Below are 24830 nucleotides of genomic sequence, written 5' to 3'. Positions count from 1 at the left end.
TTTTTCCTGTCAAGTTGTTTTTCTGCGCTTAACTTTTAATCAAACGAACGGAGTCAACAAATGTAAAAAAGTTTCTCTTCAATAAAACTGCGGTGAATTTGGGGTCGGAAAATTAGGAAATGTCGTAAGTAAGAAAAATTCATCTTTTTTGAATATTTTTTTTTGTTATCTAGAAAAATGTACTGAAGGTTATTTTTCAGCAAAATGTATAAAATATGTTTGATTAAAGTAAGCCTATGCATAACATATGAATCTATACTTACACAATCGTGTCTATTGACGGATAGATCAACACAGTCATAACTACTAGTCTGAAAAAGTGAAGCAGACTTATTTCATAAATTACAAGCGACACGCCCCGGCTTCGCACGGGAGCATAGCTGCAACTAAATATACCACAGAATGTCTTATAACGTTCACAGTTTAAGGTACTTAATTGGGTAAGGTAAGGTACAGCATTAATGCTGAATTGCTTAAAATAGCTTCGAAAAAAAGCCATTATTTCTCGTAAAAAGTAAAGGATAAAAAATAGTTAAGATATAAGATAGACATATACCATCCTAGACTTTTTTTAAATACCTTTTAAGGTGTAAAATACTGTATTACATTATTTTGATCTATCTCGTAGGGTTGAGCCAGCATTTGCAACGTAAGCGCAGAAAATGTGTTTATTTACGACATCGCTTTAGAAATCTCTAAAATTATCAGTGTTACTACTTGTACGAGTATTATACATATAAACCTTCCTTTTGAACCAATCTATCTATTAAGAAAAACCGCATCAAAATCCGTTATATCATTTTAAAGATCTAAGCATACATAGGGAAAGACAGCGGTAGGCGACTTTGTTTTATACTATGTAATGTTGATAAATCCGTTAAGAAAGGATTTATGTACATTTAAACTTTACTTTGTAATGTGTAAGCTTTGTATAGTTTTTACTGGATTAGAATGGGCAAATAGATTTTATAAAAAAAATCGGTCAATCGTAGCATCGTCTCTTTGGTAGGAAACCCTAATCTATACAAAAAATAAAATCGTAACTGATCGAAATCTGTACATGGAAAATATTTGAGAAAAAATAGTACTGCGGGTATTTATTAACGCAATTACAAAAATATGATTTTTTTAATTTTTATCTCTTTATCTGTTTGTTTGTTACTGCTAATCTCGGTATAAGTTTAACCGATTTTGATCTGGTTTTCACTGATTTTCTGTAGTAACCTTGGGGGAATATGTACAATTTGTTTTATTAAAATCGGGATGTGATAGAATCAGGGCTGATGAGTATTATGTTTATACTCCGGTTCCTTTTTATTCCAAAAAACTTTGCGCTTACTTTTAAGTCAGTCCAGTTTCCAGTGCACGTGGATATTGTTTATATCTAAGGAAACAGGCATGCCAACCTTGGAGTTGCACCAGCAGCTATTTGGACACACTCTACCTCCTTCTGGAGGCTTAAAGCTAACTTTAAATGACGATTCCTGACTCCGGAGAATCATTCCAATGGGTCAAAAATCCCTGTAAAACACAAATTAAATATGATTACGACTGAATTGCAAACCAACGTATTTAAGCAAATACAAGGATTAAAGATTTACAATTTTTATAGGTCGGTAGAAAATTGTTTTAAGAAGTTTTATCAAACTTCTAAACTCCATTATTAAAATATTCTGAAAAGATATATGCTATTAAAGCACTGAAGTAATAATCAATCACAAATTAAGAAACTCAACTACTAAGATAGGAAGTTTTGGATTCGGTGTTAAACCGAAGATGTAAAAATGTATAATGTTGTCTTAGATTTTCGCGATTATTACACATTGAAATAAAACTAGTTTTTAACGTGGTCACGGGCAGAGTCTGCCCGTGACCACGAACACTGCAAAGTGCTCGAAACGTCGGGATGTTAAAATAATTAATATACGCGATTAAATCCGTTAAAAACTAGTTTTATTTCAATGTAAAAATGTAAAAAGAACGAAATCGAAAGTTCTCGAAACTTTTAAAGGTTTAGGGAGTGTGGCCAGAATCACTACCAAAAATCCCCGAAATTAAATAGGAATTATATCCATATTTAAATCAAGGAAAGAATTATTTAATTTAATAAAAGCCAATTAAAAGGCGAAATAGATCTGTCATAATAAATTACCGATATTACCATACAAATACTAACCTTTAAATTAATGACAGCTAATGAATTGACCTGAAACGATGCGAAATGACTTCCAAGCAGATACAACAAACGAATTAGATAATAAAATCTAATTGTAATAATTATTTCACTGCACTGATAAATAAATGTAATTTATTTTATTACTTAAATTCAAAGAAAACGGCAAAATGATGTATTGGACTAGCAATACCGGTATATGGGAAGTGGGAAAAGGGTTAACGGCACGGATTTTAGCGAATTGACACTTTTGTGACGTTTTATATAATTAAAAAAAATATATTACACTATATTACACTATATTTTGTATAATATACATTAAGTATTAAGACAAATACATCATAACTTTTTAATATAACAAGGTTAAATAATTATAAATTTAAAACATTCGGTCGTTTCTGGTTTGATTTTTATCGATGAAAAAGCATTCAAATAAGTTATCTATAAAAAAAAAAACACAAACTGTCCATCCATTTGGGAACTACAATATCTCTACAGACGCAAAAATACACAAATATGTCAACCATAAAATACCCCAACTTTTGAGGCTTAAAGTAAGGCGAACCGAGTCGCGGACATCAACTAGTAGAAAATATATTTTAGTATTTCGAGCAGAGTGTATACGTTTTTGTTAATATTGCCCGTGGTTTCTGTTGTGAAGATCCAGTTTCGAAGTTCCATTTGAATCGCCACCTAAATGTTTCCATATAAAATCTTATTTTTTCTTTTTTTTAACAAAACGTTGATTCGACATTATAAAGTATGTAAAATGATCACCTACGTACCTCAAGGAGGTGGGACTGGGTCTCTCAGAAGCCCAGTACAGGTTCAGGGCGGGTCGCTCAACCATTGACGCCCGAAGCTCATCAATGCTGCTGCCACCTTAGGTCGCCTTCTACGGTGCACCCCTTTGGGTAGACTCCCTCACCGCTCGTAACAAGGCTCTTCTGTGGAGATCGCAGAGGGTCACAGCGGTAAGAGCGATACGGGGTTGCCGTATGGTGACGTGGACGGCGGCGACACTTCTTGCGAGCGATTCGCCCTGGTAACCAGGACCTAGGGTCCCCCTCGACAGGCCTGGCGACAGTGGAGGCTATCCGTCCTTACTTGAGTCGCTGGGTGGAACGAAGACACGGCACACTCTCATTCAGGCTGACGCAGGTGCTTACCGGGAACGGCTGCTTCGGTAAGTATCTGCACCGGATAGCGAGGCGTGAGATGGCGCCCTCCTGCGGCGGCGCGCCTTCGGATACGGCCCGTCACACCCTGATTGAGATTGCCGCATGGGGGCCTCAGCGCCATTCCCTGGCGGTCATTGTAGGCGGAGAACTCTCGCTGCCGAGCGTGATAAATGCTATGATCGACAACGAGAGTTGCTGGAAGGAAATGGTCTTGTTCTGTGAAAACGTGATGACACAGAAGGAGGCCGCGGAGCGGGATTGTGAGAACAGTGCTGCCGACCCGCTTCGCTGAAGAAGACCAGGGAGAAGGTGTCTTCGTTATAGACACCTTCTCCTCCCACCATAGATCTCGCCGGGGCTAGGGGGTCTCTGTACCCCGAGAACCCCCTAGGAATTGGAGGCCCGCAGAGTTGGGCCTACCATCAGGACGTCACGGTAGTATGGGCAAGCGATCCCGTGAAGTCTCCCAAAAGACGGAGTGGGTATGTATCGCTGATTTTTCAGTAGGTATTCCAGCGCCTTCAGCGCCGGCGAACCCCACATAAAGCCCCCGCCCCACATCATTTGGGAGAAACGCATTATGCATTTTTCCAGCGAAAAAATAGATGACCAATTATTAAGATTAAAACTATTAACTTTATATAAACACCTGGAGCTGAGGTGTCGCTTAGTAAGTGTACATTTTACAACAAACGAACCAAGTCCTTGACACTTAATTTAGCTTAAAAGTTTCGCCGTGTCCGTGAACTAAAGGCAATTTTTTTTACTGCTTGAATTTCCATTAAAAAGTTAGGGTCGTCTCTGAAAATTAGGAGGCATGTTTATGCAGACAGGTGTACAGTAAATGCTGTGGATTAGCATAATGTTTGCTGTTCAAACATCCGCTTGGGAAACGCATTTCTATAGAAAATTAGTTATTACTCCGCGTGCCAATTCCAAATATGAGCATTTATTAAACTGATCTTATATTTAAAAACTAAAAACTTATATTATATTTAAAAACTAAAAACAAAGTGCTTAGATTTTTTCCATTAGTGTTCAAAATTCGGAAATGGTGTCATTCGTAACAAAATTTACAAAAATAAGTAAAAGATTTTTACAAATACAAATGTATGTGCAATCTTACAGTTCGATTAGATAGCAATCTGACAAGGGAGGAGATTAGGGGCCAAAGCCATGGTCGATGCAATAGCGCCAACTTCCTAGCTGTATGTACTACTGTTAAATACGAGCATTTTCAGTGTATTATATTTATTCAAAAAGAAATATATAATGTTAACAAAGGATCTCATCCACTTAATCCATTGTAAGGCATATTAATTACAAGCAGGTTTGGGCCTCTGCTAAGACCAAAGAAAAGGCTTTACATTCTACTTCTCGAAGTGAAGCTGCGCTGTACAATCGTTCATACCCTCCATTCGGCTAAACAGACAACAGCCAAGATTGACCCATACGATACCATTTGAATTTCATTTGATTCTTTATTTCATATCCTAGTTACTAGTTTTATTAGTTAACAAATATATTTTTAGCTCAGCGATACTTCTAGGGGGCAAACCAACGGCGTTAATTATCATCTCTTATAATTTTCTAGCAAAATGTATGCATTTTAATCAGTATACGAATATAAGCAAATAATAGAAACAGCTGTTAACGTCCCCCTACTAGGCCCTTATTTTCAGATGCTTAGTGGTTGGGCTGCGTGCAAGCCCATCTGGGTAGCTACCACCCGCTCCTCACACATCCTACCGCTAAATATTTGGTAGTGTTCCAGTAACTATGGGTATAAGTGTCACATCTTAGCTCTCAACGTGGCTGTGCATCGACGATGTGAGGAATGGGAAATATTTCTAACAGCGTAAATGTCTATATGTGGTGGTGACCACATACCACCTGGTGGCCAATTTGCCCGCACGCCTACCTATTAATAAAAAGCTATTCCAATGTATGTTAGTAGATAAACATAGACCGGTTTCATCACGATGTTGTCTTTTACTGCGCAATATAATTGTAACCAAAAATGTAGCACATAACCATACCATGTCAGCAAATATGTAATTTACCTCAATTATTTCGCGATCTTATTTTTTAATGAATATTTTTTTATTTGCAGCGCTTTATGAACAGTAGCTTTGTATACCATGACTTATTTATATAATTCAGAACAGCGTAGTTATGCTATATTTACACATTAATAATTCATATCTAAAACTACATTAAATGAAACCCTCGTTTGAATACCGGTTAATATTTTATTCATTTCGATTTACACTACGAAATTTTAATAGCAAACAACAGAACATCCTGATATTCAAATAGTGATTTAGTTGGAAATTGTTCAATTTATATTATTATAGAGCAAAAGTGTTTGATTTTGTTGTTATAGGTGTATGTGAAGCTAGACAACAAATAACATAATTAATTATGTTAATTTTATAATACTAGTGTTCGCTTAGTGTTCGAAATTCGACTAAAATCATTATTGAAAATTGAAGGAAATTAAATATGAATTTGTTTGTTTCGAACACGTTTTTTTTATTTTTATTTTTTAATGGTAACACTAAAGCTCGTCAAAATGTATGAAGTAAAAAAGATATACAAGCAGAGATGAAAAAGGTATATATAATTTAACCTAACAATATTATAAATGCGAAAGTTAGGATGAATAGATATTTGTTACTAAATTACGCAAGGACGGCTGAATGGCTCTGAATGAAAAGAGATAGATTAACGTATGTATCATCATCATCAGCCCACATTCGTCCACTGCTGGACATAGGCCTCTCCAAATGCACGTATATACCTATACATATTGGTTAGATTTTATCGCTGAAAAATGTATTTTGTTCCAGCATCAGAAAATCTGTGAATCTAAAAATTTTTCTATAAAATGAAAATTGATAGAAAGAATTGTGCACGTCTTACATAAAAATCTTTCTTGAGCAGTAATTCAGTAACATAATTGAAATTCGTTAATTTAACAATAGAAAAAAAAATGTAAAATACCTTTGTTTAGATTTATATGACCTTAGCGCTTTGTGAAATTTTCTTAAAGAGTTTTTGATTTGATTTGATTTCAGATGAACATTACATAAAAATATTAAAAAATTACGTTAAATTAATTATTTGATATTTCTTCTTAAAAATCAATATTCCAAAGATAACACCATTTGAAATATCGAAAATAATAAAATGCATGCCAACGTCTCATGATATATGTATATAGTTGGTCCCTTATACAAGGTAAGTAATGGATAACTTGGCATGTACTGTCAGAAAAAAATGTTTGCAAATAACTCTGGGAAATATGTAACTTAAAAAATATACAAAACTTGCTTCCCATTTTGGCCAATTTTTATTTAAATATTCAAATATTCGTTCTTAATTTGAATTATTGTAATTTTTTGTTTTGTTTATATATCTGTGAGAGCAAATTTACTATCCTTAATAGAATTTTATTTACATACGAAAAAATAAACCTTAGAAGCTAGGAGGTAATGTTGCTGATATAATTTACTTTAATATATTCTATTAAGGAAAAAGGTGTAATGGTCTGTTAAGAATATTTAAATGGATTCTAGAGAATACTAACGAAACCAGTTAATAGTACCGATTGTGTGTTAAATATTTTTTTTTTTACAACTTGCAAATAAAACTGTAAATTAAATTTTTAACAAGTTCTTACGATAAAATATTCCTTTTTTCCTTCTCAATCAATAGATTCACTGCTGCAAAAATAAACACAAGTCTGCCTGGGAAATTTATTAAGGCGATGGCAAGCGAGCACTATTCGCTTCTACCAACACTCTGGGTCTTCCGTTTCGTGGTAACATTACAACAACTTGGGATCTTGGTTACATATCGTCTCTATCAACTGTATATACCCATGGCTACTACGGCTATTTCGTCTTCACTGTTTTAAGGAACTTGTTTACCTAGATCCTATAGTTTTTTTTAAGATTTAAGAAAAGGACTCGGAGTTTTTTTATCGAGTATTATACCTTGGTGGTATTTAACTTCTTGCGAATCGGGATTCCTCAGCTGGTCTAGATTATATACGGTCAGTTTATCTATAATCGGTTCATTTCTATTATGTGTATTTTTAAATTGCCTCCAGAATCCAGAATCTTCTTAGTGGTTGTCTGTTCGCGTCTTTGCTGTTGTCGGTGTAAAATATGACTTTTTTCGTATAACGCGATATTGCAACCATTCCATGTGATGCGCTATTGTGCAGTTGTAGCTTTCTCGTGGAACATTTGATGATAATGATAATTGAACTCCTCTATATATAGTATAATACTCGCATCCAATACATAAGGTATTACTGGTACTCAAACTCATTAACAACTACAATAATTGTACAATAAATGTATATGCGTTACGGAAATTAGCGATTATTAATTGCGCAAATTTTACAGTCGCTTTTCACACCGTTGTGAACTAACTAATTGTGCTAGGATATAAAGATGTTATAATACCGCTTAAATTCAGAATCTATTAAAAACAAATTAGTATTTAAACTAAAATTAACATTAAGACTTAAAGTTAAATTAGGTAGTCCAAAATTAATTAATTTTCTGTTACTGACGAACTAAACAATTCAAAAATGCAAACAAATAAGAACATTAAAGTATTTCATACTTTAACTATAAATATATGGGGCATGTGGGGCCGAGCTAAAAATATATATTTCATGATGCTACTTCATTGCAGTTTGGTAGGTTGAAATATGGAGGTTTCTTCCAGCTCGAGATTACTTTAAATTAAGCAAATAAATATTCAGTGGCCCTTGTCCGGGTTTGAATCCACAACTTTCGGTAAAGATTCACGTGTTCTGACCACGGGGCAATCTCGGGTCACCCAACATGTTTTTTTAAACATTCTTTTTTTTATTTCAGCAAAATTTTAAGATGAGATTTTGAGAAGTCAAAAAGTATTTTATGCTATGACAAGGTCAAGGACCAAAATAATTGGATGATATAAAATCAAATCAAATCAAATTAAATCAATTTTATTCAAGTAAACTTCACAATGAACCGTTTTTGAATCGTCAATATTTAAACACAACCACCGTTTCGGAAAGCCGTCTCTAGATAGTATTACGTTATTATTTGAATTCGTTGCTTGAAGGCAGACGGGCAACGGAGATGCCTGATGGTAAGTAGTTACCTTCCCTTAACGTTGGCCCATAAATGTGTTCTATGTAGAACATGGAACTATGAATTATTGATATTCTGCGGTTGACAAACATGAATGTGTAGCGTTAGTCAGTCTTAAATTTTTTGCCGTTCATATACTTACTTACTCTATTTTGGTCAGTAATCCTGACCTGAAAATATCATTAAGTACACCTGAAATCATCATTTAGCACACAGTAAATATCAAAATATTTCGCTTCATTTTATTTTAAACTAAGAGGATAACAATATTAAAACAAATTTTGTAAGTAATTGTAATTTCTTTTGTTCATTGTGCCTGTACTACCACTAATTTGCCCTTCAAACAAACAATCAAACAATTTTGTTATAATATTATATACAAAAGGGTTCCTTTCCATTTTTTTTTTAATTGAAAAGTTAAAAGGCTAGCGCATAGATGCCTGGAATATGAACGCTTCTTGGGATACTAAGTATATACTTAGTATTGTTGCGTTCAACGGGATCCCAGAATATCCAAATATATTTCTGTTTCCCTTTATGTGATAAATGGATAGTACACACACAGACGGGTTTGCACAAAGTCCAACCACGTAAACGTAGACATAAACATTTGGACCATAATTTGCGTAAATCTAATACAGGTCTAATAATCTCGAATACGTTGAACCACGAAATGATTATGCTAATACGCAGGTTCTTCCGTTTCGGTTGGCGCTGTAATCAAGTTCATCAGGAGTCGGGTCGCGTCACACTTACCCGGTCTTACGTTACTTTCATCTATAAAGTTGTTTACAATTTTTTTCTTGGAATTAATATCCTGTTAGAAATACGTTTTGCTCAAAAACAGACATTTGTCTTCTTTTTTTTTGTAATTCGATATATTGGCTTGTGGTGATATTGATTAAATTAAAATAATCATGATAGTAATCAAATGTTATATAAAAAGGAAATAAATTAGCAAATTTATATTATAGATTAAAAGTGGTATAAGTAGGTTTAACTTAAAAAAGGCAGATTTTGAAAACGACTTTAATAACAGTATTTACTACTAATTTCATATAAAATTTCATATAATATTAGTACTGACTTAAATCTGTACAATGATAAAAACATTCCCAAGTTAATCTCAGTTTCCTAAATTATAAATAGCCCGAATCGCTCTTTTGTCGAATATTGGGAATTTCAATGTACGTATGTTACGTTAAAATTGATACAAAGTCATATACGTACATGTACTAATCGAGCTTTATCAATATCAGTTAGTTATCGAGGTAACTAAGTTAGTCGTCTAACCGCGCATTCTGCGAAGCCGAGTTCCTGTTAGAGACAATAAATGAGAATTCCACTGAAGTTTGGAATTTGAAGTGATTTCTAAAAACATTGTGATATAAGTTAAATTAAATCAATTTTGTTCATTATCAGCTTAAAATTTTGCTTTGTTACACGACGTAAAGTTTAATACGCATTTACATTTCGTATATAAAACCACGTCTATTTGATTATTACATTAGTGGTAACGCGTTTCATTATCATGATAAATTTTTTTTTCTTAAATATAAAAAGTAATGAAGTGTCGCCACGAATACGTTTATCATATAAAGAAAGTTTACTTTAATTATATACTAGAAATAGAAAATAACCTAATATTGACCCCTGTTGAACACCTATTTATATTTCGATTTAAAGCATAGATTCCAAAAATTTTAATGTATTATTAAAATATATTTTTTTAAATTCAATTAGGTATAAAGGAATGTGATCATCAAGACCTTTATATTGTGGTGATAAAGCTTGCAGAGGCGTTCTTGCCATATATAAATCACGGAATACATTATACAACCAAAGTATATCGTTGTAAGATATGGTATTCCTGCATTAGGTATCAAGTGATCCGTTTTTTTTTTAATATTTTCATAAAGACCAAGGTAATTAATATAACTATTTTAATTAATTGTTGGCAAAAACAACAACTGAGTTTCTTGTAGATTTTTAACAGAATCTACATTGAATGACGATTTGCGCTTGATATTTCGATTTAAGCCCATTTTTTTTATTCTCTAAATCACGCAGCATGTATTTTTAAATGTAGACTGTGAACGTAAATAACCGGGCAGCGGAAATAAAACGCCTAAAATACATCAAACAGGCCATCGCTACCTACTGTTAACATAACAGCCAATATCCGATTCAATTCGCATGGAGGTTATAAATTGTAAACGTAAAATAGGGCGGAGTTGTCGTAACGTTGTCACCGGATCTATTCAAATCTATACACAATACGTGGGCTGGTGACGACACTGAGTGATTTAAATTCAGCGAAGTGATGTGTGTACTGTCTACGCTCTGATGTGTAAGCTATTTATTTATCTTAATAGCTACCAGACCAAATTTTGAACGGGTAAAATAGATTGTCATTTTAATAATGAGATACAAAAAATGCCAAGACCATATCCAATCCTACGCGTCCGTATAGTGCTAATATCGTAGGCCCTGTGTCTTTTATCCAGCGAAATTCAAATATCTTGAAATATCGACGTATAAATTATTCTGCATTGTTAAGTAAAATCATGTTAGCTGTACCGACGAATAGTGCAGAGCCCGGAATGAGCTTAAACAAACCTTTAAATATAGAATTACTAAAACTAATTTAGGCAAATCTTCGCCTTTAGAGGGCTTTAAAATCAATAATTCAATTTTGAAACAGGCTAATATTAACACATTTAGTATCTCTTTTTTTTAAGAATATTAGCAATGCCTCAAATTAATTAAGGAATTACTAATATTTACCCCTCCTTTTAAGGTTATCACTTGTGTTAGGAGTGAGAATTTTAGAGTTTTTTATTTCACACATATTTTTAAACAAAATGGAATGGGTACTCTGGATTTGTTTGTTGAAAACTCGATATCAATCGGACTAAGAATTTTTGTTGCAATGCATGCTAAAAAAAATAAACAAAATTTACCTTTTTGTAATTCGAATATATGTTCAATTATATAAATATCTTTTTTATATTTAGTGGCTAAATAATATGTACACAATTGTGTGGCAAACAAACTGCTCATAAACTTTGTGGCTATAAGTGATTTATTGATACGTACGAAAGACTTATATATTATATTGTAATAAAGTGTTTCTCGACATAATATTTAAATATCCTTACAAGTAAAAGGATATTTAAATATGATGTCGCAAAAATAAAATACAGTATAAGAAAAATGACGTTAATAGTTTATTTCGTTACGTTTACGTTTACGTCTATATATAAATTAAATAAATATAAAATTTTGCCACTTCGAGATTAATAGCACCTTTTTTGGATATATATAATATGTATGTTATATATACTAAGTATATATTTCCGTTTATACAAAAAGTTCAAAAAAAGACAAAGAATAAAAAAACATTAACAGTGAAATTTGTCACTCAAAAAGACGTAAAGAGTGTCACATCAAAGAAGACAGATGGGCGTCAGATAGCCCTGCGAGGCGGCGCGTGTCCCGCGAGAGACATTTTTCACACCCCATTCAAATTACCAACTTAGTTCATTTTGAATAATTTATATCACGACGTTACTACCATAAATATCGACGATCCATAATTCTTTCTTCGCGATTCGAATGATCTTTAAATATGAATCGAATAAGGTTATATTCATCGACTTATTAATTGGTTTGGTTGTGCAAGCCTGGATTACCGCCAACTCATCAAAATAGAATAGTAATTATTAGTCGAACCTCAATTAAAAAAAAAAAGTTCAACTTAATCTCATATAAATTGAAACCTCATAATTTGGTAAAGTAACAGAACTAATTTAATGAAATAATTGAAATGGTTAAGATTGATTGTTATTTAAAGTCTATTAAACAAACAATTGTTTCAGATTAATGTATGTCTCTAAAATAATACGAACAGTAAAACTGCCAGCGACGCAACATGACCTTCGTGTTGAGAAACGATAGTATGTTTTTTTTTTAATTTTAAGAATTTAAATTTGGAATAGAGGAAGTCAAATGTATAATTGTAAATAACAAAAATCAATACTAATTCGTTATTGTGTAATCTTATTTACATCGTTCATTACGTAATTAAGAATTTCAAAATGTTTAAATGTTATAGAACTTGTAATTATGATCTTTAATTATTTTCTCAGGATTTCGGGAACGGAGGTTATTTGTTATGCTTTTGTTTTCGAACGAGGAAAATAAACAAATTACCTTATTTAAACGATGTTTTATTTTTAAACTTTACTTAACACGATCGACATTTCCAACACAAAGTTTGTTTGAATTTATCTTACAGCGCTATATTGCGTTTAACTACACGTAATATTTTGTAAAACATTTTTGTTACGTTTACGTTTTTTATAACGATATAACTAAATAATTACGAAATTTCAAGTATTTTGACGTTATCTATATAAAATTATATTTATGATAAATGGTTGAAAGTTTCGACAATGCTCATACATATACAATTAATTTTAATCACAATTTATTTGTTAAAAAACGCGTCACATAAAGCGTCCGCATTAAGTACCTACATTTATAACATGGGCAGATGTTATTATGTAATATAATAATAATCCTATGAATTGGTATACTATTGGAGTCTTAAGAGAAACGCAGAAATTTTTACTAGGTAGGGCTTTGTGCAAGCCCAGGTAGGTAAGGTTAGATTTAGCACCCACACATTAGATATTCTACCGCCAATCAGTAATACTTAGCATTATTGTGTTTATTAGGTTTTAAGAGTGAGTGAGCCAGTGTAACATCAGGCATAAGGGACATAATATCTTAGAGATGTAAGGAATAGTTAATATTTTCTAAATGGTCAATGCTTATGGGCGGTGGTGACTACCAAGAGCGTAAGTTTACTTACATTATTATACCATTTTTTGCATATTCCTTTTTTGTGTACCTATCTTATATATAATTTGGAATAGATATTAGGTACATTAAAAAGAGACTTTTTTTACATTTTAATGTTCATATATCTTTAAATATATAACTCTTTTGCTTGTTTAATATTATTACATATAAGCGTTGTAACGAGTGGTTAGGCATTATAGCTAAAGGCCTTTGCCAATAATTGTGATGATGTTGATTGAAAGTCTATGAAATTCAAACGCTGTCGAATTAAATTGGAAATTAAAATTTGAATATTCTGATTGCTTTTAATCATTCCTAAAGTTTCATCAGAATTATTGAACTGTTTGTATTACTTGAAATAGAGTATATGATGCCTTAACTATGTGGCTACACTACTTCGATTCATTCGAGGTCAACAAACATAAGGTTTTGTTTCTCTTAACCTCGGCTTAGATTTCAAACTCGGGTAAGCACCGCTGAATTTTCATGTGCTTAATTTGTTTTTATAATTAATTTCGTGCTCGGCGTGAAGTAAAACATCGCGAGGAAACCTGCTTGTGTCTAATTTCAACGAAATTCTGCCACATGTGTATTCCACCAACCCGCATTGGAGCAGTGTGGTGGAATATGCTCCAAACCTTCTCCTCAAAGAGAGAGGAGACCTTATCCCAGCAGTGGTAAATTTATAGGCTGTTAATGTATGGAAATGTAATAATCCAGTGAGAAGTATTTGGAGTCGATATGATCAGATTTAAAGCAAGACAAAGCATATCGCATGAACATATATACTCGTAAAAGCGAATCTAAAGCTTACTGATATTGCCTTGTAATATATATTTGAATAATTACATATAATTGTTATATCTCTTATTTTTGCTTCATATTAGGTTTTTGGCTTCGCAATTAATTAATAAATTTAACGGTAATTTAGACTATTTAGAGTATATCAGTAGTTTATGGAACCCGGATAAAGATGTCGACAAAATGAAAACTTAAACGATAATAAACAGCGATTTCAAAGTTATTAGGTTAAAAAATCTTGTTCTAATTCCCTGTTTATTCCAAATACTAATAAAACTAAACAGGCCTTAGAATATATTATCGTTGGAAACAAGGGCAAGTTAGTAGAAGCGTTCTACGAACAAATATTTTTATCCGAATCACCAACTGAGTTCAGCTTGAATAATTTAGTAAATGGAGCTCAGAGACGTATCGATCACTAGTGGTATAACTTAGGGTTCTAAGCTAACTTCATTATACACCTACATTTATGATATGAAGGCTAGAATTTTATTATATTATTATATGTATAATAATTTATAAATATAAATTTAAGGTTAGTACCCAATATGATCCATTGTTATTCGTAGGTTTTGGAGTTTAAGTGTGTATTCAAGAACCAAGTACACAAAAAAAATAACATTCAAACAATACAACCGGTTTCCTATACTTTTTTTGCAACAGAATTATATGGAAACTAGGGATCTTATGAATATGAAAATATTTAACATTTTGGTTTAATAAATATTTACTTTGTGGTAGGATTTTGTGCAGGCCCGTCTGGGTAGGTACCATCCACTCATCAGATATTCTTCCGCCAAACAACAATATTTATTTCGGTTTATATGGTGAGTGAGCCAGTGTTACTACAGGCACAAGTGACATGACCAATTTGACCAATTCTACCAACCTGTATCATAAATATAAATCACGTGATTTTAAGTAAAACATACGCCGTATATTTACGTATACGTATGCTAGTGCGTAATCTAATAAATCATTTATTTTTCTGTTCCAATCTCTTTCCTGCAATTCCTAAGGTTGTTTGAGAATATTTTTTTATGATTGCTGAACACTGGAAAGTCATTTATGTATCCCATTCCATATAATCTCTAAACAATACAAAGTTATAGATTATGCTTAAAAGAGTCTTATAATAAGCTATTTCTTAAAATATATGATGTCTTTTATACAAACGTTTTAATATATACCAAATCTCTTGCAGTCCCATACAGAGTGAAAATTGAATTTCTATGTTTATCGAGTTGCTAAGGGCCGGATGAAGAGAAGTCGTTGCGAGTTGTTGTTCAGTACTTTGGAGTTGGTGATTGGAGCACGCAGTTCAAAGGCTGTCGGTTACAACTAACTGTACAGCAACGATCTACAAACGATAACGTTCGTGCTCTATATTCATGACATAATCTTAGAATCGATTACTCGTGAGATACTATTTCAGCGTGAACAACTTGATTTTATTTATCGGTGTGATTATTAATGATTTACGTTCTGTCCAAAATAAAAGGTAAGAATATAAAAAAAATAATTCCAGGGATTTAAATCTCAGTCTTACGGAGAAGAAGTGCAAAGGATTACTTTTAATTTAAGAAGTTAGATTAGACATAGCGGGTATAGTTTCAATTTTATTCACCGTGTACTAAATTAATTGCATGAAACACTCAAGGTCAACATGTCTATTATTAAATCCTACATTTGCTAAAGTTTACCTGCTTCATGTGTAAAGTGACAATATGTTTTAGTCACCGCTGTGCATAAGTCCTCTCTTCTCAATGAGACAAAATTTGAACCGATTCGAGTATAATTATTATAAAACTATAGACGTTATATTAAGGAACAAAAGTAACAAAATTATATATGTTTAAATTTTCGAATGATATTATTCTTTACTACAGATTAATAAATGAATTAAAAACTTGACACATAATTGCCTTCCGCAAATTCTAATAATTTTATTTGATATAACACTAATTTACTTAATTGCAATTAAAAATTTATAAGGAATTTGAAATCTTAATACAAATAACTTGCTCTACACAATTCTTATTCCATTTTTATATTTAATCAATGAATGTATGACTATAAGGCACCTTATTGTTAAATTGATAATAGAATACAAAAGTATTTTAAATAATTTTCATCCCAATTTCTTTATTTACTGTGTTTTGTTTGCGGTTTGTGCTCGCGACGTTGCGAAGATATTCCTTCGAATAATCAGTCTGGGAAAGTAAATAGCAGAACACATAGGTACTTATGACGAAAACAATTAGATGTGGTGAGGCTGGTAAAGTGAACATCTTCTCAGCAATCAATTGCTAGACACAAAGCCAGGATTTACATAACAGAGACGGGATCATCAGTTGTGATTGTTTCGACGCCGTAACGATCCCGTGATTCGTGGGGATTTACAATAACAAGATAGAATACGTTTACGTAACATTTTATTGTGTGTTGTTTTTCAATTTACAATATTGTTTTCATTCGACTGTGTGATATTGAACTTTTTTATTACCTTATATTGACGATGTACTAAAATGTTACTTTAAAGTTTGATTACAAAAAATAAAAGTATGAAAAGTAGAAGTATAACGAATGTCTCTGGTCTGAGGTCTCCTCTTTTCCCGCGAAAAAGGTGTGGAGACCACGCTGCTCCAAAGCGCGTTTTCATTATTTTTTATTATTTAAAATATTACGATATTCAAAATGATTTTCAATACCAAGTTGTTGTTCTTAAATAATCAAAATTTATACACATAAAACTACATGTAACCTAGAGATCATTTATGTACGGTATAATTTAAAATTAAATTAAAAATACCAGTATCCGTGACAATATTTTTCAGTAACAGAAGTATTGCAATCCTTATTGAACCTTGATATTTTATCTTCATTTTCCTAATTGAAGTTTTATTTTAAAACAAGCAATATTCATTTGTACGGACTTAAGTTCAAGTTACGTGTCCCAGAGCGAATTAATTTTGCTAGCGCGCAGTTTTTCTATTCATCTATTATAAAATACGTTATAGTGGTTTTTTAATGCAAAATTTATTTAATATCAAGCTTTTAAAATAAAAAAAAATCTTTGCATTTTAAAATTTAAAACATGCATATTTTATTTTAACTATGAAAGCAGTTTAGTCAAGTTGTAAAATCGAATAAAAGCAGTGCTCGGTCAGTCGGTAAACATTGGTTTTGCTTTTCGGAATCATAGCTCTCGACATCCTTACAATATTGCACAAGAATAAAACGTATATTTTTTAAAAGAAATGTCCCCATAAAATGTTACAGAAAGTTTTTCCCGACTTAATTTATGCCAACATTATTTCTAAACATTCAAATGTAGAGCTTATAATTTTTTTAGGTTAACAAGTCATAGATGATACTAAAAATTATTTAGGTAAAAGTGGCGGCTGCGGTGTCGTTTTTATAATATTATAATTACCAAGCGTGCACACCCCTAACGACTCCATCAACATTGATTAATTACTCCAATACACAAGTTTTCCTATAAATCAGCAGAAACCTGAGGAATTCAAACTTCCGCTAGCTATTTCTCGGTAGCAATCAACCAAGTTATTCTTTGGATATTACTTTGTATATACTATGATTGCTTTTGAATAAATTAGCCCTCTAGCTTGCCTCTCGCTATTTAAATAATATCTAAATCGTTAAAATTTTAAGTGGTTTTGTGTTACATTCGGGATCATTAAGAAAATGCTGCAAACTTATTAATTATTATTAGCTAACTTTGTAGTACATGGCTATTGCACAATGACAATTGAAACCCTCAAATCTGCCCTTACATTAAGGAAAAAATCGCATTACATTGTAATATTTTTGAAAAAATCCGTTCAATCTGTAATCGGGATTTATATCAAGAACTTTTGCTTTGTTTACTATGTTGATGCTAAAATCGTCATATCAAATCAAAATATCACAGAAAATCTATTTATGAAATACTAGTCTGTCTTTAAGCTATTTACATAGATAAGTTAGAGAGTTGTACATGATATAGAACAAAATGATCTGAAAAATCATTTGAAGAATAATCAGCCGTTACATATTTGTACGAGCAACAGCAACTTAAAATAACTATACAGTTTGAAAATAAGCATAATTTGCGACTTGAGGTTCCGGTACAATTTATATTTATTTTTTTAAGTAAAATTAAAATCTAATTTATGTGATAAAAATAAGATTATTTAATTTTCCAGTAAAGTAAACAAACTAAAATCATATCAACTTTTATTTCTTTTTCTAATGCGATTAAACCGTTATAGTTTTATAGATATACGTAGAAAATATAATAAATTCTAGAAGCGCAAGTCTATTATTGAACGTAGTGATAGTCATAATAACTCGGAATGTTATACCGACTGAGGAAAGTGCAGCTCCTAGTACCAATGTTAGTTTACCTAGGTTGCGGTTATTAACTTTCCCTCTTGAGTATTCAGACCGGATAAGTTATTTTGAGTTCTTTAATTCGACCATGGAAATATTAACATAACAATTGCTTAATATACTTAGTCCAATATATTTATGAATATTTAATAAATTATTTTATAAAGTTAACAGATTAACTTTTTTTATGGAACATTTAAAAATGTAATATAAAAACATCCCTAAGAAAAAAAATATTAGTCCATAACGGACGGAGATCTATCGATTAAGGTTATTATCATTTCCTTGGCTGAGGTGCTAATTTGCACGGATGTTTAATGTTTAAGTTTTATAGGGCCGTTTAAATGAAATATTTATAGTGAATATTCAATTTTTGTGTCGCTTGGAAATTGCTTAAACCTAATAACAAACATTAATCAAACAAAAATCCAAACCGCATTCTGGAAAAACTCGCACCCCACTGTCTGTCTGTCCCTGTGTCTGTTTAGATCTCTAACACTACATCACGGATTTGATTCGGTTTTTCTTTTAATAGCCAGAGTGTCTCAAAAGGAAGGTTTATTTATATTATATATGATTATACATAAAGGCGAAAGATCACCTTTGTCAGGATTAGACATGATTTATGATTTGTGGATGCAATCGGATAACGAGAAAAAACGTCAAAATCAATTGTATAATCAATTTACTTCTTCAAATATAATTAAAAATTTTATTATTAAGTTTTATCCAAAAATCAAATTACCAGTCTCAATAATCAATATATATCACAAATGAATCGAAATTAACAAAAACTATCTTAGATTACACAGAACAAAAGCGTTTGGTCGTATTTGTTTATTTACAATGACGGTTTCTCTTCCCAGATGAATGCCGCCATTATGTCCGCGCTAACCATCCACACCACCCTCCGCTACATTTTGACAGTGACGACTAGTTGTCAAATCTAGTTCCGACGTAATCAACATATGGCGCTACGCATGCGTCGTCATATATAATATAGTTGAGAAACACTGATCATTTTAGAGGTTTCTAATGTCGATGTCGTAAATAAATACCTTTTTGAGCTTACATTGTAAACGTTGGCTCTACGGGACTCTACGGGATTGATCAAAATAAACTACTACAGTGTTGTACACCTTAAGATGGTCTTCAAAAAAGTCCGGCATAGTATGTATCTATCTCTTAGGGATAACCCACAATAGCCATTTTTTATCCTTTACTTTTTACGAGAAATAATTGCTGATTTTCGTAGTGATTTTAAGCAATACAGCATTAATCCTTATCCAATTAAGTAAATTTAAATACAATGTGCATTTAATATAGTTCAATATGGCCCTTTAAAGCATGTAATTGAAATGAATGTTGTCGAAGATATTACAGATTAAAAATACAGGGACAAAGCGGTTTGTATTGTCCAATGACAAAAAAGCCGTGAAAGTTGTATATAAAGACATTCTGTAGTATATATAGTATCAGCATCGCTCCCGTGCGAAGGCGGAACGGGTCGCTAGTTGCTAATCAATATGCGGGTGAATTGTGAATTTCGTTTAGATTTTAATGACTAAAATAACTAATTTAAAACGTAGGTGCAACGAAAACTTTAGTTTTCCCTACTGGAGTTACTTAGTGTTAAAAAATTAGGTTGGTAGTCGGAGCTTATCATAGGAATTATCGTTAAAAAATTGTCGTGATTTTTTCTCATATCCGAATTTGATGTTTTTAACAAAGGAGGAATACTCACTGTTGCGTCATAATATATTTACAACAATATTATATATACTCACAGTAACATTGATCACTGATAAAATCAGTGATAATAATCATTGTATGTGCACAAGAAGTAAGGATAAGCTTATAACGCCTAGTTTCCGACTCCGCAAAGCCAATAAATCCTGCTTGGGACGAAGTATCCGTTTCTATAATAAAATTCAGCAGACATTTTTAACTATGCCATTTCAAAAAATGAAATCATTTGTAAAAATTACATTTGTAAAGGCAGGATATATTACATAAATATATAATTATATTTGTAAAAGTCTTGAATAAAGTATATTTTGATTTGATTTGATTTACACATATGACGTACTTCCTTTTTTGTGTGAACCTCAGCGAAGAGTCAATCCTGTGTATGACATCTTTTAAAGATCAAGATAACGCGTCACACAAAAAATAGTGTCTTTTTGAGACATGTATATTTCGGAGGTAACAGCCCTGTCAATCAAGCCGAATGCCCATTCGGCTTGATTTTTTATCCTATTTGTATTAGAATTAGCAAATACATTTATAGGTCGCTATATTTATTTCGTTGTATACCTTATAATTACTTTTTCGTTGTTTTCAATGGAAATATTCTGATATGCTTAATTTTAGGTATATGAAACGGAATATTAACTGTCATAAGGGACATAAAACCTCAGCTCACATGGTATCCTGTGCATTGGCAGTGCACGTTCGAAAGTGACCACTTACCATAAAGTGGCCTATTTGCTTTTATTACTTAAATAAATGAAAATATGACTTTGTAGCCATAATATTACAGTATCACTATTAACTTGTCATTTCGGTTCAAATATGACGAAAATAGTTTTATCTGAAGACGACAAAGTGACATGGGTTTCAATAAACTTGTCAAGACGTAAATTGGTTATAACACCAAGTCCTGCCAATTCAAATATCTTACTTTTAACGTTCGAAAGTATATTGTAATCAATTTTCTGATATAATAATACGATGATGTGATGTGAAAAGATTATTTAGAAAGACAGGAAAATTGATTAATACTAATTTGCTTAATATGATATTTTAAACATTGTTGATTCTCGTCGCTTTTAATAAATATTTTTATATAACTACGAATATGTATTATCATTTTATATGTAATATGTAGACGGACGTGTGTATGATACGGACGATGTAAATAGGTCACCTGATGGTAAGTGGTCACTGCCGCCCATAGAAGTTGCTGCTATAAGAAATAATAAACATTCCTTACATCGCACCGATGCGCCACCAACCTTGGGAGCTAAAATGTTATGTCCCTTTTGTTCCATTTTGATTCAATCACACTTGAAACTAAAACACGACAATGTTCAGTATTGTTGTGTTCCGTGTTGTGCTACTGTAGTAATACATGCGGTAGAATATCTGCCTTATTAAATATACATATCCACGTACAGCCTGGTATCGGTGGATCCGAAGCACAAACTATGTAGGTATTTGACTGCATACGACAATACCCTTTATTAAAGACAAATGCCTTAGCAAATGCTATGCCAATAACCCCTAGCCGTCGTGACCACTCACAATAAATGCATTATCTGCTTGTCTACATTTTATTTTTAAGAATTCGTTTTTCTATTGATAAATTTTCATTGTTAGTGGTCAGATTAATTTACATCTGATAGGTAATTTCTCAAAGGTCGGTTGTCTAGTGGATTGCAATAAAAAAAAAAACGTATATACCATGAAACTGTAATAAAACTATCCGAAAAATTCAGAACGACATAATCATCAGTATTCCCTTATTAATAGTTGTAAAATAGGTATGTCATCAACCCAGATAGTGGACAGTTACGGGACGACATACCTACTTTATTTTGTTAAGTATGTTATAATTAAAAGCGTATTGTGTCAGGTGCTACCAAAATATTAACTGATATGTTTACACGCTCGCAATAGTTAATGACGTCAGTATAATTAAAGTAAACTTTGAAAAGCGTCTCCGTAGCTTAACTAGCATGTTCAATGTTTACCAAACAGGTGCAGAATAGATCGTTATGCGGGGAAATTACCATAATGTTTGCGACCGAAATATTCGCATGGTTAAACGGAATATGGTATGATTATTACCGCTACCTGTCGCTTACCATAAATCCGATATTAATCGATAAGTCTATTAGGTATTGCATTTTATAAATAATGAAATCCTGTATATATATGTAATACTAAATTGTATAAAGTTATTTATGCATAGATATAATTTGATGTAAATACAATACATGTGAATATTAAGACGTGTGGAATTAGTATTTGTTGATTTTCATGCAAAATGTGTTTTATTATTGGGACTTATCAATAAAATCCAAATTCCTGTGTTATTGTCACGATGATTCTAATGTTCTTCTAAGAGCCTTCAAAATAATTTATCATCGTTGTTGTACGTACCTATGTGTGAACAATTAATAAAACTGTTAAACAAATCCTTTTTCACAACAAAATATAACAATATGCTAGTAACTATTTTTAACATATTAAAATAAAGTTCTCAGAACTAAATGATAAATACCGAATTGCCGTTGATATGACGCGCTGGTGACAAAATGGCCGCCTCGCTACCACGTGCCTGTAACAAAATACTCTTACCAAAGCCACGTCATCATATTTTGAATTTCGAATAATAAAAAGGAATATTTTTTATTTGGAAATATCTTTAAAATATATATAGAACAGTAAAATTACTGTATAATTTAACAATTATATTATACAGTAATACGGTTGTAATGGTATTTAATAAGTATTCGTGTGTTATTCAAGTGCCTTATGTAACCTTTTTTATTCAACTCATGCTCAACGTTGACAATAAACTATTGTGTGGAAATCTGAATATATTAGCAGATATTTTGAGATACGAAAATGTGTATTCACCAACCAATAGTGGCACAAGGTTTTAATTAGCAATGGCATACTTACGGCTGTTATCTAATGTTATAAAATAAATTAATTATAGCGCTATAAAATGATATCACCTTTAAAAATAAATATACCGTCTGTCCGTCTTTCAAAGTTATAAGTATAGATGTATCTCGATTCGTAGTTTGCCTCGCCTTTTCAAACTAGGTATTTAAATATGGGATGTTGGTCCCTTGGTATGAATGAGTGTTTGTCCCTTGATATATACAAAGTATTACCACGCTGAGGGACTAATACCATGCTGATCCATTGCGGGTAGGTGCATCCGTACGTGGAAAATTTATATTCGATATAATATACAGGTTTCTTCATGATTTTTTCCTTCAATGAGCACGAGATGAATTATAAATACTAATTGGGCACATCAAAATTCACCAGTGCAGCTTGAACCCGCAAGCAATGGTTAAGATTCACGTGTTCTAACTACTGGGCCACCTAAGCTCAATACGTATACTTATATTCTTAAAATGTCGAGACTATGACGATACCTATACACCTAACCTACACCTAAACCATTTCCGCAAGTTGCGTTTACATTTTTTACAAGACGAAGACCTTTCCGTTTATATTAAAGGGACCGCCAGTATAACAATTTCTCAGGTAAAAACAGTCCCTTTTAAATAAATTGTCAATACCCACGCAATCGTCTTACCTGGACAGACGCTCAACAATCAATTGCTAGATGCAAAGCCGGGATTTGCATAACACGCCTAGGATCATCAGTCGTGATTGTTTCGTCGCCGTTCTAGTCTGTAATTTGTAGGGATTTCCAGCATTAAATGTAATATGCTGATAGAACTTCGGATGCAATAAGAGAGATATATACAATTTATGGCTTTATCTTTGTTTATTTATATGTCTGGATAGAAGATTATTTACATATTTAGGTACAGTGTACACTACAGAATAACTGAAACATACGGGTTTACTTTATTAGTAGTGTGCGTGACAGTTATGCCTGACACTCGCCAAACGTCGTTCTACTTTACTGATTTTTTTTTTTAATTGTAATTTAATAAAAATCCGGTTTAATTGGTGGGGGGGGGACAAGCCAGTGTTTCACTGGCTTGTCCCCCCTAATAAATAAATAATGTTATGTCCCTAGTCACGAGGGACATAACATTACTTTCCCAGATTAGTGGTTATGACGAATAATTAATATTTCTTACAGTACCAATGTCTATGGGCAATGGTGATCACTTCGATCAGTCGGCCTATTGGCCAGTCCGCCTGCCAATAAAATAAAACAGCAAAGTTTAAAGCAGACGCGCTACGCACACACAAGGAGTAGGGAGTGATAAAGTAAAGCATAAGATGGTGTAACACCCTCTGCCTTCACGGCATAAGTCTGTCTTACATCCAAAGCGCGCCATTTGATACCAAAAGTACCCCAATTGACATTTTTGAAGAAATAGCGATGGATTCTTTTCGAACAAATCGAAGTTGCGGGCATAAGCTGGTATGAAAATATAACGTTTAAAGTAATGACAAAATAAGAGTTCTATATGATTGTGTATTCCAATGATATAATAACGAACAATAACGTAATATTTATGATAT

At 32.3% G+C, this 24830-nt stretch overlaps 1 protein-coding gene across 1 annotated transcript; it reads left to right on the top strand.

Annotated features, from left to right (window-relative positions):
- The first annotated feature begins 2942 nt into the window (after positions 1-2942).
- Positions 2943-3646, top strand: LOC125077341. Its single transcript, XM_047689266.1, has 3 exons — positions 2943-2999; positions 3061-3218; positions 3325-3646. Exons 1-3 carry the CDS (start codon positions 2943-2945, stop codon positions 3644-3646), a joined length of 537 nt encoding a protein of 178 aa, XP_047545222.1.
- Positions 3647-24830: the final 21184 nt, after the last annotated feature.

The sequence above is a fragment of the Vanessa atalanta genome, chromosome 1 (assembly GCF_905147765.1).
Source record: "Vanessa atalanta chromosome 1, ilVanAtal1.2, whole genome shotgun sequence".
In the NCBI taxonomy this organism is placed as follows: domain Eukaryota; kingdom Metazoa; phylum Arthropoda; class Insecta; order Lepidoptera; family Nymphalidae; genus Vanessa; species Vanessa atalanta.
The sequence above is the reverse complement of the archived record's forward strand: the minus strand, read 5'-3'. Positions and strand labels throughout refer to the sequence as shown.

Bases quoted from the DNA above. Each gene is read 5' to 3' on its own strand.
- LOC125077341 (XM_047689266.1), top strand. From the start codon at position 2,943: ATGATCACCTACGTACCTCAAGGAGGTGGGACTGGGTCTCTCAGAAGC. The intron at 3,000-3,060 runs GTTCAGGGCGGG...CTGCCACCTTAG, and splicing joins CTCTCAGAAGCCCAGTACAG to GTCGCCTTCTACGGTGCACC. The intron at 3,219-3,324 runs GTAACCAGGACC...ACTCTCATTCAG, and splicing joins CTTGCGAGCGATTCGCCCTG to GCTGACGCAGGTGCTTACCG.